The sequence below is a fragment of the Podarcis raffonei genome, chromosome 1, assembly GCF_027172205.1.
Source record: "Podarcis raffonei isolate rPodRaf1 chromosome 1, rPodRaf1.pri, whole genome shotgun sequence".
Lineage (NCBI taxonomy): Eukaryota > Metazoa > Chordata > Lepidosauria > Squamata > Lacertidae > Podarcis > Podarcis raffonei.
Window position 1 is genome coordinate 114514392 of NC_070602.1, and position 16314 is coordinate 114530705.

Consider the following 16314-nt stretch of genomic DNA (forward strand, 5'->3'; position numbering starts at 1 on the left):
GCTTCCGCTTCCGGCAGCGGCGCGTTGCCTAGGTAACGCTTCCCTGCGTGCGGCCTGTTCGAGAGGGATGGCCTCGGTGGTGGCTCCCATAGCAGACGGGGAGTTCACGGCGGCGATTTACGGCCTGATCCGGGCCGGGCGCTTCTCGGAGGCGGTGGGGATCCTCAGCAGCGAGCTTCAGAGGAGCTGCCGCTCCCGGGCAGGGCTTTCCCTGCTGGGCTACTGCTACTACCAGCTGCAGGACTTCGCGGCGGCGGCCGAGTGCTACGAGCAGCTGGGGGCGCTGCACCCGGAGCTGCACGAGTACCGGCTGTACCACGCGCAGGCGCTCTACAAGGCCGGCCTCTACGCCGAGTCCCTGCGCGCCACTCTCCCTCTGCTCGACGTGCCGGCCTTCCAGAGCCGGGCCTTGCGCCTCCAGGCCGCCACGCACTATGCCCAGGGCGACCTGTCCAGCGCCAAGGCCCTGGTGGAGCTGCAGCTGGCAGCCGCCACGGAAGGCAGCCCGGCGGCCGCCGAAGACCCCTCGGAGCTGCCCGACGCCGAGGTGAACATGGGCTGCCTGCTGTACCGGGAAGGGCAGCACGAGGAGGCTTGCAGCAAGTTTGCCTCCGCCATGCAGGTGCTGGGCTACTGCCCCGAGCTCTCCTACAACATGGCGCTGTGCTGCTACGCCGCCAAGCAGTACGCCCCAGCCCTGAAGCACATTGCAGATATCATCGAGCGCGGCATGCAGCAGCACCCGGAGCTGAGCGTGGGGACCAACACCGAGGGCCTGGATGTCCGCAGCGTGGGCAACACGCTGCTCCTGCACCGCACAGCCCTGGTTGAGGCCTTCAACCTCAAGGCAGCCATCGAGTACCAACTGTGCAACCTGCAGGCGGCGCAAGAGGCGCTCACGGACATGCCGCCCCGGGCTGAGGAGGAGCTGGACCCGGTCACCTTGCACAACCAAGCCCTGATGAACATGGACCGGCGGCCCACTGAAGGCTTCGAGAAGCTGCAGTTCCTTCTGCAGCAGAACCCCTGCCCGCCGGAGACTTTTGGGAACCTGCTCCTTCTCTACTGCAAGTATCAGTACTATGACCTGGCTGCGGATGTGCTGGCTGAGAACGCTCACCTGACCTATAAGCTTCTCACACCCTATCTGTACAACTTCTTGGATGCTATGATCACCTGCCAAACTGCCCCTGAGGAGGCGTTCCATAAGCTTGATGAGTTGGCAGGGGCTCTGACCGAGCAGCTGAGAAAGCTGACCAAGGAGGTGCAGGAATCGAGGAAAAATCGTGATGACGAAGCTCTAAGGAAGGCAGTTAATGAATATGACGAGACACTGGAGAGATATGTCCCTGTCTTTATGGCTCAAGCCAAGATTTATTGGGACATGGAGAACTATCCCATGCTGGAGAAGATGTTCCACAAGTCAGTGGACTTCTGCAAAGATCATGAAGTGTGGAAACTTAATGTGGCTCATGTATTGTTCATGCAAGAAAACAAATACAAAGAGGCCATTGGTTTCTATGAGCCTATTGTAAAGAAGCACTATGATAACATTCTTCAGGTCAGTGCCATTGTGCTGGCTAACCTGTGTGTTTCCTACATCATGACTAGTCAAAATGAAGAGGCAGAGGAGCTGATGAGGAAGATTGAAAAGGAAGAAGAGCAACTCTCTTACCATGAGCCCGATAAAAAGATCTATCACCTCTGCATTGTCAACCTAGTCATTGGGACACTTTACTGTGCCAAAGGGAATTTTGACTTTGGCATCTCAAGGGTAATTAAGAGTTTGGAGCCTTACAATAAAAAGCTGGGTACAGACACTTGGTATTATGCCAAAAGGTGTTTCCTGTCATTGTTGGAAAATATGTGCAAGCATGTGATCATGGTACGTGACAGCGTCATTCAAGAATGTGTCCAATTCCTCGAGCACTGCGAAGTGTATGGCCGAAATATCCCAGCTGTTATTGAACAACCTCTTGAGGAAGAGAAAATGCACACAGGGAAGAACACTGTTACCTATGAAGCTAGGCAGCTGAGGGCACTGATGTATGAAGTTACCGGGTGGAATAAGTAACTGCTCTGACATTCCTATACAAAATGGCCAGGGAGCAGAAAATCAATGAGGTGCTGGGGCCATTCAAAATACTACATACATATATTTCATTTTCTTGTTTTTACGATTTAGTCTGTTGTAGTGTTTGAAATTGAAATGGGCTTTTTATATCAAATTAATACAAAACTGGTAAGACCCTCAGAGGCTGTTTGTTCAATATTGGAGCATATTTATACCTATCAAACTCGGCAGGAAATATTGAACTAGCTTGACACTAGTTTGAACTAGAGTCTTAAAGAACCCTGAAATATTGGGCTCCACTTGTTCATTTTTTAATTACTATTTTTCCTTTTAAGCTGTTGTATTACAGATATATATTTTAAGAATGTAACAAAAGTAAATAGAATGAGGTTTGCAAAATAAAGTAGAAAGTTGTGCTATCCAAATATTGTCTTATTACTTTGGAATGAACAAGGGATGAGTTGGTAGGACCTATGTTCGCATATTTTATCCAACAGACCAAATAGTTTGGCGGCCAGTTTTCTTCAGGGAAATAAATGGCAAAGGTAAAGATTTAGTATACATATTATGTTTCTTCCTCACCATTTGTTGTCATTAGACCTTATGAATCCCAGTACAGGAAGCTAGAATGCAGCAACACAAGATCCTCCATTATCTAGAAACTTTACAAGGGGGACCAATTCTTGGAACAAGCAGTCTGTGTGGAAGGGGCCGTAGGTAACTGGATATGTGGTGGAGAAGATGGAACCTGGGGGTTTCATGCTATAGTTTGCTGTGCTGGGAAACTGTTCTGGCCTCTGCAGGCTGGGCCCTAGTTGCTGATGCCTTGCCTGTGCAGTTGTCTCTCTACCCAGGCTGACCTGATGGTGCTACTTGTTATTGATGGCTTCTGCAGTGCAGTGTGTGTTGTCCAGTGCCTTAGCTTCCTCACTTGCCTCTTAGAAACAGCCACCTAGTGGTACAACATCACTACTGCTGACCACCCTTTTTCAGACAGGGAAGCAGGTGTGGAAGACCTTTGGCCTTCCAGATGTTGCATCAACCCCAGTAACTATGGCCAGGGATGATGGGAGTTGTAAGTTCAGCAACATCTGTAGAACCAAAGCATAGAATGACCAAATATTCCCCACATGTGAGTTTAAAGCCTTAGCTATGTTTTTGTCTCAGGGTCTGTATATAATTTAGGCCACGGTCATTGGCAGGCTGTTGGGATATTGAAATGGCATGGTGTGGGAGCAGTGTAGTTGCATGGAAACTCCTATTGTGATCCCCAGTTTTGAAGTGGATAAATTGCATGCTTGTGCATTTGTGAGAGGCCTCAGGTATGCAGCAGAGGATATCCTTTTTCCTCACCATGCCATTTTGGCACTGGCCCCCAGTTAATACAAGAAAAGGCCTCAAATTCATAAATGTGATGCGCCACTGAACAATGGCAGGTTCTGGCAGAGAAGTGAACATGTGGATATTTAAGTGTGGCAAATCCCTATAGTATACTAGAAAGACACAATGGTGTATTAAAAATACATTTCAGTGAAGAGTTATTTGCTATATAACCAGAGTAGTGCAGATGGAAAATATGTCTTTAAAAAAGAAACCAAACTAGCAAGTAAATTTGAGTATTGGATCCCTGGAGATTTGCATGGAACCCAGATTCATCATATTAAGAGTTGTATCCAATGTTTGTCATACTCAGAGTAGACTCTGAAATTAATGGACATGACTAACTGGCCCATGAATTTAAATGGGCCTATTCTGAGTTGAATTTAGTTGGCTACAACCTTCAGACTCTCCTTCCATGAGCATTAAACTGTTTATTATTTGTTAGTTTATTTAATTAATATCTATCTCACCCTTGTTCCTAAAGGAGCCCGTGGCAGCAAACAACAAATAGCAAAACCATACAATTATTGTTCTGTAGTGAATTTCACTGGTGTCCAATGATAGGATACAATGTATACCACCTTTCAGAAGTCAAAAGAGTAAAGTAACACTGCCTGTCTGTTAAAATTTACCGTATTTTTTGCACCACAACACTCACTTTTTTCCTCCTAGAAAGTAAGGGGAAATGTCTGTGCGTGTTATGGAGCGAATGCCTGCGGGTGGCCGGGGGGGGGGGAATCTGCTGCAGTCATGAGCAGAGGATCCATGGTTCCCCTTCCTTCCCTCCTCCGTGGTTACAAAGCATGGATCCACATGGATCCTCAGGATTTTTGCATTGGGCTACTCCAAACTCACTGTCAGATCACATGTCTGTGGCCACAGCATGAACCACAAAAATCATATATCCACTATTCTGTTTAGAATATTTTTTTTCTTGTTTTCCTCCTCTAAAAACTACGTGCGTGTTATGGTCTGGTGCGTGTTATAGAGCGAAAAAATACGGTATATGCAGGTAGAAAAAATACATATAAAAACACACAGAGAGTGTGTGTCAATGTAGAAGACCTGCTTTAAATTTACTGTGATTGGAGGTTTTTTTAATGCACATGCACTTGGGGCACATTTTCGAAATCTAATAATACAGAGGTTTGAAATCATAAAATATTTGAAGCAAAACCTCTCTCGATTCTGGTACTGTACCAGCAGAGGCATGGAAGCAGATATAGCATGCCATCCCCCACATTGCTCCCTGCAACTTTGAACAGAAGCTGATGTATGGGCGGGGCCAGCAAAGCAGGGATGTGAAGTAACTGCACTGTCAATCACACCCAAGGGATCACTTTCCCTCAAACGTTATTGGGAGTTATTGGGAGTGATGGCATGATGATGAAGCTTCCATTTTGCTGCTAGTAAAGTATGGAATGGCCTTCTGTAGCTCATTCCAAGATGACTTAGGAGCAACAGCCGCTGAGCTCTATCTATATGGGTGAAAACCACTGACCCCATTGTCACACTGGAAAACATCCCCCATGATGACTCCATAATCATGCAGAGAGAGTCAGCCCTTTGTAGATGTCAGTCATATGGTGGCATGGAGCATTATCAGCTACAACTGCTTGGGAAGTGTGCTAATTCTGGGCTCATCACATGATGGCAGCCTAGCAAGACTGGTGGTGATTCACGTGATTAGAACCAACATGCGGTACTGGTTACTGCCACCCTATATTAAATTGCTTCCCACAATTGCTTGCACATCAGGAAGGGTCTACGATTTCAAACCTCGTTCACCTTCATGGAGCAGAGCAGCAAGCAGTAGAGCATGTTTCTAATTTACAGGGAGAATTGTACTATATATTGTTCGGTATAAACAGTGTGACCTTTACAAAAAGTTTTTAAAAGTCACCCCACATTATAGAGAACGGAGTAAAGGCTGTGGGCAACAATAGCAGGGCTTTGTTTAATATTCACCATGCATTTTCTGTAAAAGTCAGTGGACATTTAAAACCAGATCCCCATGCATATTTGCGCGAGTTCAAATGTTGAGTGCCCTCTAAGCAATGCAAAGGAGAATGAAGAGTTCTTTATGATTTTATTCATGGCTGACTACGTGGCAGTGTTTATGTGCTCTGCCCATTTTCACCTTCAGAATTGGCCTTTACAATTCCACGGCCAGCATCACCTCTTGGAATGTCAAGCTCCTGTCCGTTACTTTAACATAAGGATCAACAAAGCCACAAATATTATTGTAAGCTATGAAGGTGAACAGCCATCTGTAGGATATGCATTTTCACATCGTGCCTCCATTGTGCCCTCTGAACTCTATTGTATATTAAAAAGAGTGGATAGCTGAATTTCCCCCATCCCCACCAATTGAAACTTGGTGAATGTGGCTTGAATCATTCAATGAATTTGGCTGATCGTGTGTTAAGGACAAACAAGGGAAAGTACTTAAACTATGGAATTTGCTGGCACAAGAAGCAGTAGCTTAGATTGCTTTATAAATGGATTAGGCAGATTTATGGCAGATGTTCTATCAATAGAGATTAGCCACAATAGTTTAAGGACCAGAGGTATTTTGCCTCTGAATCCCAGAAGGGAGAGACAAACAAAGGTATCTGACTAGATACTGTTGGACCCGGGGTTACCAACCTGGATTTTTGAGTGTGAGCTGTGAGTAGGGCTGGGCAACATACAGCCAAAAATCGGTTTGAAGTTCATATCGTGATACCGGTTTCATAATTTCTGACCTGGCAATACATATATCGCAAATCATGAAATTAAAATAAAATAAAATGGGTGGGGTGGGGTGGTTGCGATGCAAAAAATCACCCTGGGGGAAACCATGAAGCCAGCCAATGCTTCTACATAGCTCCATCCTTATTTTGGACATCACAATATATCACTATATCACAATGCTTAGCTGGTGATATATTGTGATGTTGAAAACCAGATATCGCCCAGCCCTAGCTGTGTCACCCACTCTGGTCAGGGAGGTCAGAGGTATGGTGGACATCAGAATAAGACCAGAAGGACACCTTTGACCCCATGTATTCCTTAGAATGAGGGACACAGGTGGCGCTGTGGTCTAAACCACAGAGCCTAGGGCTTGTTGATCAGAAGGTCAGTGGTTTGAATCCCCGCAATGGGGTGAGCTCCTGTTGTTTGGTCCCAGCTCCTGCCTACCTAGCAGTTCGAAAGCACGTCAAAGTGCAAGAAGATAAATAGGTACTGCTCCGGTGGGAAGGTAAACGGCGTTTCCGTGCGCTGCTATGGTTCGCCAGAAGCGGCTTAGTCATGCTGGCCACATGACCCGGAAGCTGTCTGCAGACAAACGCCGGCTCCCTTGGCCAGTAAAGCGAGATGAGCACTGCAACCCCAGAGTTGTCCGCGACTGGACCTAATGGTCAGGGGTACCTTTACCTATTCCGTAGAATAGCATACCATACTAGATAGAGACAAGTTACTTGCTCAAGGCCACAGACTGAATACAAGACAGAGTTGGGCCGGGGGGGGCAGGTTTACACTGTTCCATTTTTAATAATTTCCTGCTTCCAAAATCAATTTCCCTCCCAATTTCTGCCCCCCCAACCATGCGCCTCATGCCCTTCTATACCTGTCTCTGTTGCAGCACCACAAGCACACATATAGACAATACACATATACATATATGCACAGGCGAACTAATGCCAGTGTACTGGAAGAAGCAAAGATCACCAGTGTCAAAGCAATGATTCTTCAACATCAACTTCGTTGGACTGGTCATGTTGTGCGGATGCCCAATTATCGTCTTCCAAAGTAACTACTCTATTCCAAACTTTAAAATGGTAAGCATAATGCTGGTGGTCAGCAAAAGAGGTTCAAAGACTCTCAAGGCAAATCTCAATAAATATAGACTAAACACTGACAACTGGGAAACACTGGCCTGTGAGCACTCCAATCGGAGAACAGCCTTTACCAAAGATGTCATGGGCCATTTGAAGACGCTCAAACTTGGGACGAAAGGGAGAAATACGCTAAGAGGAAGGCACACTTGGCAAACCCTCACCATTATCAACTCCCTCCCAGAAACCTATATCCCCACTGTGGAAGGATATATGGATCCAGAATTGGCCTCCACTGTCACTTATGGACTCATTTTTAAAACCATGTTTATGGAAGACAATCTTACTCAGCTACGAGTGGTCGCGAAAGAAGACGACGACATAATGCTTCTCTTTTGGGGCAGGCAGGAAGTGAACCTTAAAAACCATCGCAGTTTCATGCATGCCTCTTAGTTAATTTTTTTTTTTTGCCCTTCTTCAGTATGTCAGGTTTGGTGCACTAAAGCTGGTATTGACACGTAGGGTTTCCTGCATTAGTTCAAGTGATTGTAAGGCTGGTGCGTCTGTCCCATTTCCTAACATTCCTCTCATACTTTACAAGCCTGTTCCGTTGCATCTTGACCACTACGCCGCCATGTTGTGGGTACCTGTCAGTCACACATGCCGTTCCTCTCCCTCTACATTCCACATTTCTTCTATGCTTTACCTTTTGGGCATGACTTTCTGTGTGGAATACCAACATGCTTTCTCGTCAGGCAAAAGAAAGAAAGAAAGAAAGAGGCCCAAGCCTTGAAATAGGCAGCGATATGCCTCCTCACAGCTGTGGCATGAACCTGCGAAAAAGGCGGGAAAATTGCCATGCAAAAGTCCCGCAATTCTCTAGGTGGAGGGGGATAAAATAACACAGAAATGAGCACTAAGCCTGCACTGTATTGCATTAGTTTCCCAGAAGAGGCTTTTTACATCGTGTGACAGCTCACAAATATTATGTGTCAAAACAACAGTTGGGGAAACATCCAGAAAACAGAATAAACTGCAGCGTGAATGCAGCCAGCGTTCATTGGATAAGAAGCTGTGAGTAACTATAATATCTCTTTTTATAGATGGGCTGGCTCCTTAAAAAAAACAGAGGAGGGTATAATGTATCTTTTCAAGTGGAAGTGGATTACATATAAATAACTAATCACTAGGTAGCCTCTTCTGACACGGGAAACCAGTGACAATTATGCCAGACTTCAAGCTGCCCTTCTGATCAGGAATCGGGCCTATGAACAGAAGTGGTCTGACCCTGTTGTGGCAGATGTGTTTTTTTTTGCAATGTCACAGTGTGCACAGGAAAAGAAGACATCAAAGATCTGTCTTCTCCCTCCTCCTCCTCCTCTTTCGCTTCCTTTGTTATCTTTTCTCTCTTCGGTCATTTACAATCCTTCCCCACCCAGCTGAAGAAGTGACAGCAGGCAGGAGGAGTTACTGCCGAGATCAGATGTGGACAAGTTTTCTGATGGCGCAATGTCTCCTTTCTCAGCTGCCTTTGAAAACCTTGGAGCTGGAAGATATATTGGTTATATACATGTGAGGGAGGGTCAGCCCTACAGGGTTGAATGTATCAAAAACAAGGAATGGCTCTGGCCAAAGTAACAACTTCCCTCCTGTGAAATCTTTACACTTAAAAGTCTTTAGAGTAGCAACATATATATGAAGCATGGTTTCGTCCCCAGTTTACGAAAGGATACACAAAACAACACATTTTCCCCCTCTTCCTATTTCCCCATCACAGCAGATAGCGGCCTCCTTAATAATAACAATAATTTCGTTTCTATACCGCTTTGTGTTTTAAGCAAAAAATCTCAAAGCAGATTTTAAAGCATCAAATAAAACAGTCCAGAACAAAACATTACTGGAGAAAGTAAAATATAAAATATACACAGGGCTTTTCTTCAGCCGGAACTCAGTCCTGGCACCTCTCAGGTGGGCACCATTGCCATCCTAAGAGAATGAGGGAGGTGCTCATTGCAAGTTCTGGCACCTCTTTTTCTACAAAAATGGTACACATTCCAAGCAACATAATTAACAGGAAACTAAAACGTCGCCTTAAAGATTTCAAAACAAAACATTACAATAGAGGTCAGCTACAGAGTGCACATTTAATGCAGCCAGGAGATTACCTTAAACATTTCAAAAGAAAACGTTACTCAAGAAAGTCAAATATAAAATGATTATTTAAAACAGCACAATTAATGAGAGAATGAGCTATTATCAGTGTTAAGTTGTAGGTGAACATATCAGATGACACAGCAATTCTTCAGACAGCTCTTGTTTATTCACAGGCCAGGCCAGAACAGAACTGAGCTGAAGGGTTCAGCCAGCCTGCTTATATAGAGCTCAACTACAATGCAACAGTAACAACTTTCTGTACCTATCCAATCACTGAACGTCACTTTCAATTCCTTATTTGCATATGTGGACCTGAGTGAAAACTATCTACAGTATCCCCCTGCTGGTCCAGGGTGAGAACTTCAGTACATAACAATCAGGAGCATAGACCATATCTGCTGCTGTTGCTGCCAGTCCTGCCAATGGTGGTTCATGGCAGACAGTAGCCGTAAAAGCTCAGACTCAGAGACAGCCAATATGGTCTCCGGCCTCCTCAGCAACTCCAGCTTTTGAAGCTGGAGTCAGTCAGGACCCCGTCCTCCCATGCTTTCTCTCCATGTGCTCTGCTCATGTCATGCCCATCCTAGGGAAGCCTGACTAACCTGCTGCTGTATCAATCTCTTTCATGGCATGTCTCTCCACTCAGAGAGTGGCAAGCACATAATGTTATTCCAATAAATACAGCTACCTGTAAGAAATAGAGTGGAAGGACATGTTCTCAGGGAACCCCGAGTTCTCCACTTTTAAGCAGACCTTGGCCATGTGAAAACGCAGACATTAGAGTATGGATGGCACAACTAGTACATAGTCCTGTAGCTCCTAGCAGCTGATTTTCTAGCAAAGCATTCCATTAATGGAAGGCTTTTTCAGAGACGGCTGCTCAGCTGTTCAATTTCAAGTATCAGCAATGGAAACCTTATTACAGTCATTGCAAAACAGACAGAAGATAATAAGGAATAAACCAGAGGTAGGATTACTTTGGGTGTAATCTGCCAGAGGCCATAGACCGATGGTGGATATGTCTCCCTGCCCTTCCCTTTATTTCGGCCACCTCCCCTGCCATTTATTTATGCATTATATAACGATATGAATATATCACTTGATGGCAGTAAAACTTCTAAGCAGCTCCCGAGAAATATTAAAACCATCCCTAAACATGGTTGAAAACAATTTAAAACATTTAAAGCTAACTGAAATTAATAGCAATAGAAATTAAAACACTTCAACATCTATGTGTCTGGAACAGGCTTGCCTAAACAGAAACATTTTAAGCAAATGTTAAAAAGAGCGCAGCCCGCCAACAGACAAGTGCCACCGCACTGAGCAGTCAATTTCTTACAAGTGCAGAAAGGGTATTATATGGCACCTGCAAGAATGTCAATGTCCAGAAATCCATGGCCTACCTGGCGGCAAGACAGAGATCTTGGAGCATCCAAGCTGAGATCAATCAACATGGGGAGTTGAGCAGATAAGAGCATCTCAGCTCTGCTTCCCTGTTGGACTTTGCAGGCTGATTGCAGCACCTGGGCCTGATGAGGCAGATGACCCTCACCTGCTCCAAGGGAGGAAACACACCCCTCCTCCCAGAGCTAGCGAGCCCCACCTGGCCAGCTAGGGAGCTGGGCTGTGGGCCTTTGTCTGCCTCAGCCTCCTGGAGCACCCTGCCTGCTTCTCCTTACGCCTCAGAGCCCACCATATTCGTGGAGACAGGGACCCCTGCTGCTCTGGTTCCTGTGCACTGACTTCCATCCCCTCGTCATCCTCCATCACCCTGTGAGTACTTCCTACACCAACCTCTTCTTCCCCATCCCCAGCTTGCCCCAGTGTGTCCCAGTCCTGGCTACACCCCTCACCGGGATCCTCTTCCTCCTTTCCATATTCCTGCCACTTCCTGACAGTCAGTCCCACAGATCAAAGCAGTTGAGTGGGCACATACGGGAGACAGTGGCCCAACGAGAAAACTGGTCCCAAGTCATTAAGGGCTTTATATACCAATAGTAACTCTTCGAACCAGATGCAGATTTAGGACAGCACAACTGGTTCCGCCACACTGGGCACCAAGCCTAGGGGGCACTGCTGGGCGTTACAACTATGACATAGTGAATTGAGCAGGCGAGAGGTGGCAAGCCGCTGAATTTTGGCCTCACATAGGGTACTACAGAAATTTGAAAGGTCAAAATTTGCCTCTGCTAGAACTAGGGGTAGAAAACCCCCGCTATGAATAAGTCAGAAATTAAATCGTTATCACACACACAAAACAAACACTATGGAAAACTGCATAGAATTTTTTTTACTCTCCAGCGCCATCTTGTGTTGCATGTTTATAACACATTCAAAACACTGGTTTTTTTTACTAATGTAGCCGAGTCGTAGGTCTGGTAACAAACTGGCAACCAGTGCAAATGTTTGAGGAGAGATCTTACATGCTGCCAGGGCCTCACTCCTGTCAGCAACCATGCTGCAGTATTCTGCACTAGCTGCAGTCTCTGGGTCAAGCGAAATCCCCACATGGAGTGTGTTGCTGTCACCAGTGCCTGAGCTGTGGTTGATCCGAGTTCTCCCATTGCAGGAATGGCCAAAACTGTTATACCAGGCGCAGCTGGTGAAAAGCGTTTCTACCCCCTGAGGCTACCTGCACCTCCGGTGACAAAGATGGATTCAGAAGCAACCCAAACGGCAAACCTGCTCCATCACGGGGAGGCCAACCCCAACCAGGGTAAGCAACTGATCCATTGATCAAACCCAGGAACCACTCGCTCACAGTGCCTCTGACTTAACTTGGGAGGAAGTTCTATTGAACTCAAATGAACATGCATAAGATTGTTCTGCAACTGCCCAGTGTAGGGGAATTCACAGCTAATCACAAAAGACTCGCAAGTATATCTTCTAGGAAGCGTTACACTGTTGTGGGCTTGTCCACACTCCCACTTGTCCTGTGCCTAGAAAGCATGTTGTCATTGGCGATTTGGTGTGTGTTGGCTGCAGCAAGGGCTGCTTTGGATTGGCTGCTCCTGATTTGTTAGTGTGACAAGTGCTGGCATGGATTGGCTGTTGCTGTGGCAACTGGCGTTCGATATTTAACTGCTGTTGGCGAGTGGATAGATGCTTCGTGTGTTCTGCAACGTGAGTGAATGTGAGCGTTTTCCATTCGGGTTATTGATATTTTGCACTCCTCCACCCCAAAAAACTCAACAAATCTTTGTAATCCCCCCCAAAAAAGCTCAACAACTCTGGGCCATCTCCCCCCATTTTCTTAAATTTGATTCCCCCAAAATAGGGGGCGTCTTATACAAGGGGGCATGTTATACACAAAAAATACGGTAGTTTTTATTTTGTTTTGCAAGTATAAAATTATAACAGTACAACCATACACATCCATATTTACAGATTCCTCCGAATCTCTGGACTTCCCAATTCCCCTCCATGGGTCCTATTTTAAAACTTTTTCTACTGCATCTTCTCCAATGATCTATATTTTATATAACTCCATTGTCTCCACAATACTAGCTACATTACAAGTGTTATGCAATCCCACTAATGTTTCCATCTGCTTACAGTGCTCTCCAAGATAAATTATAATTTTTTCCCATTCTTGGTTAAAGTGTTGGTCTTCTTGGTTCCTGAGCTTTCTGGTCAGTTTTGCCATTAGTCCAACAGTTTAATAATCCAGAGAAAACTCAAATTGCTGGTTTCTCCAATTAAGTGTGAAAGAGCAGTTTGCCATGGGACAAGAGGCAGTGTGGATGATGATGATGATTTATTGAATTTATATACTGCCCTATACCCAGAGGTCTCAGGTCGGTTCACAGAAAAGATCAACATAAAAACTACAATATATATAATTAAAATAAAAACAACAATCCAATAACACCCACCCACCCACCCACCCACCCACCCCACACACACCCCTTGTGTTTGTTTAAGCCTTGTGTTAAGCCAGGGGTCAGCAAACTTTTTCAGCAGGGGGCTGAAAAAGGTCATCCCTTAGACCTTGTGGAGTGCCGGACTATTTTTTTTTTTGGGGGGGGGGTGAACAAATTCCTATGCCCCACAAATAAAACAAAGATGCATTTTAAATAAAAGGACACATTCTACTCATGTAAAAACATGCTGATTCCCGAACCGTCCGTGGGCCAGATTTAGAAGGCGATTGGGCCGGATCTGGCCCCCGGGCCTTAGTTTGCCTACCCATGTGTTAAGCCTTGTGTGTGTTTAGAATACCCAGTCTGTACGCAGGCAGGCTGTTTGGTTGCCTACCATTCTCCTGTGTTGCTCTAGAGGATGCTAGTGAGCTGCACATTGGCTTGCAGAATCATGAGCCTTGTTCTCCCACAGGAGGTCAGCATTCTCATTACATTAAAGCTGAATACCACAGCCTGCTGAACTCTCCCTGCGTAAAAGAGGGAAGGCAGAGTGAATGAAACAAAGGCAGTGTACAGTACTCATTCACACAGAAGGCACAGAAACTGCATCATGTGTGACTAGGAGCAGAAAAGCCTTCTGACTTAGAAGCACCAGTCTACTTCAGCCATGATTTTACATTCAAGGCCTAACTTCCTTGTCTGAGCTCAGTGTGGCTTCCTCCTTATAGACAGAGACAGCTGAAGGCTCACGGAGGTCACCGGTTGGCACCAGTTGGTAATTCCTAATTCTAGGCCTCTAGAAGGTATTCCTGGGAATTAAAATTATTGCCTTGCTGAAACGTAGAGTTCAGTGCACTAGAGAGCATGGCTTTGCGGGCTGCTTAAAAGCTGTTTGTAACCTCTTGGCGGCTTTTATAGTAAAGAAGAAGAAACAGCAGCCCCAATCTTATGCGCCGAATGCATTAGTAGCTCTGGTTGTGTATACAGTCGTACCTTGGTGTTTGAACAGCTTAGTTCTCGAACGTTTTGGCTCCCGAATGCAGCAAACCCGAAAGTGAGTGTTCCGGTTTACGAACTATTTTTGGAAGCTGAACATCCGACGGAGCTTCTGTGGCTTCCGATTGGCTGTAGGAGCTTCCTGCAGCCAATCAGAAGCCGCACTTTGGAAGTCGAACGGACTTCCAGAACGGATACCATTCGACTTCCAAGGTACGACTGTACTGTGGACTGCAAGCCTACGCAGGGGAGGGGAGCCCCACACAGTAATCCTGTCTTGCAGTAATCCTGTCTTGATGTCACCAATGCCTCAACTACTGTGGTTCTCTGGTCCAAGAATGGTCAAAGCTGTTGTATCAAGTGCAGCTGGTAGAAGATGCTTTTAGCCATTTGAGGCTACTTGGCCTCTGTTGACAAAGTTGGATCCAGAAACATCTTCAGATTGAATGCCTGCTCCTTTGGGGAAATGCAGGCAATTGAGCAGTTTTCTCAGCGTACTTGGTGTACCAAGAGAAAAGTCAACAGAGTTTTATGTGACTTAAGGCCTAGCGAATGTGTTTAAGATCGCAGTTAGCATTCTTATATTAAAAAGGGAAATGCTCTTAACATCTGAAAGACAGTAGGCTTTCATTCTATGTAATTATCAAAAGAAAACTGCCTTTCAGATTGCAAATCCCCTTCCTTCCAAGATGACCAATGGCTCCAAACACATTTTAATAGCCTCAAAGAGTTATCTACTAGCACTAAAGTTAATGGGACAGTGGCACTGGCCACCAGTCTGGGATAAGAGCCTGATGTTTGTCCTTCGTGGAATGGATGGGAGCTCAGTTTTATTGAAAGAGGAATCGTCTTGCTCTGGGGCAATGTTTTTCATTAGTTCTTTAAGACTGCAATATATACACTTTCCTGGATACAAGTTCAACTGAACTGGACTTTTTTTCCCTCAGTGGACTTGCACTGTAAAGTGGTTGGGGGCGGGCGGGGGCAGGGACTGCAAAATAGAAGTGCATTGCCTAAAAACACAGAGGCTAGAGCATTGTTTTAACATTTTACCGTATATACTCGAGTATAAGCCGACCCGAATATAAGCCGAGGCACTTAATTTTAGCACAAAAAAACTGGGAAAACTTATTGACTCGAGTATAAGCCGGTTCACCACACCACAAACCTGGTGGTGGCGTCAGTGGCGGAGGAAGAACAAGCACGTCCCTCCATCGCCACCTGCCTCACTCGAGTATAAGCCGAGGGGGGCTTTTTCAGCATTAAAAATGTGCTGAAAAAGTCAGCTTATGCTCGAGTATATACAGTATAAGGTTAGCCCTCTCTGGCGTCCTTGGATGGAAAGGGTTAGCCTAAAATAAACAAACAGAAATCATGAGCAATCCTATACATACCAGCATGCCTAGCCTTTCCTGGCCCGAGTCCTTCATCCACACTGGTCAACCCTCTGGAGAACCACATGCCACACAAATGCACACACTAGAACACTGTCTCCATTTATTTTTTTCTGTTTGCCAGGGCTACCAAAATCAGTGAGGTCTTGAACCAACAGAAAAATTGGTTGTCAGAGGGGTTCAACCACCCCCCCAGGCTACAAGTTAGTCACCCATGCTATGCACACATACCTGGCCACACTTACCTGGGAGTAAATCAGATGGGACTCTTAACTATCCATCTGCAGGATTGTTACACTGCTATTATTTCCCCCCTTTTTAATCTCACGAAATGGAAATCGGAGCTATCGTGTGAATGCCCGATTTGTTGTTCACTAGGGATTTAAAAAAAATAATACATATGACAATATAATCATTAATTCCTGCTAGATAACAAAACTACAGAGAATTTAGTCTCTAAAATAGTGGGGGACATAATGAAAACAGTGTTGCAAGTTGGGGTGGTGGTGTTTAGTTGTATGCCTGCATCCCTTCTAAGCCCAGAATCCAACAAGGATTCAGTTGGTAGAATAGCCAAGCCAACTTCCTGATGAGGTAATCGCCTAAGTACGGGTCCCCAAGGGAACAAAGGA

The 16314-nt window shown here is 45.5% G+C and overlaps 1 protein-coding gene across 1 annotated transcript; it reads left to right on the forward strand.

The window, feature by feature from the left end:
• Positions 1–2493, forward strand: IFT70B (intraflagellar transport 70B). The gene has a single exon (XM_053410032.1). It carries the CDS (start codon positions 68–70, stop codon positions 2072–2074), a length of 2007 nt encoding a protein of 668 aa, XP_053266007.1. The 5' UTR covers positions 1–67; the 3' UTR covers positions 2075–2493.
• Positions 2494–16314: the final 13821 nt, after the last annotated feature.

What these genes read in the sequence shown, in the direction of transcription:
- IFT70B (XM_053410032.1), top strand. Translation starts at nt 68, where the DNA reads ATGGCCTCGGTGGTGGCTCCCATAGCAGACGGGGAGTTCACGGCGGCG.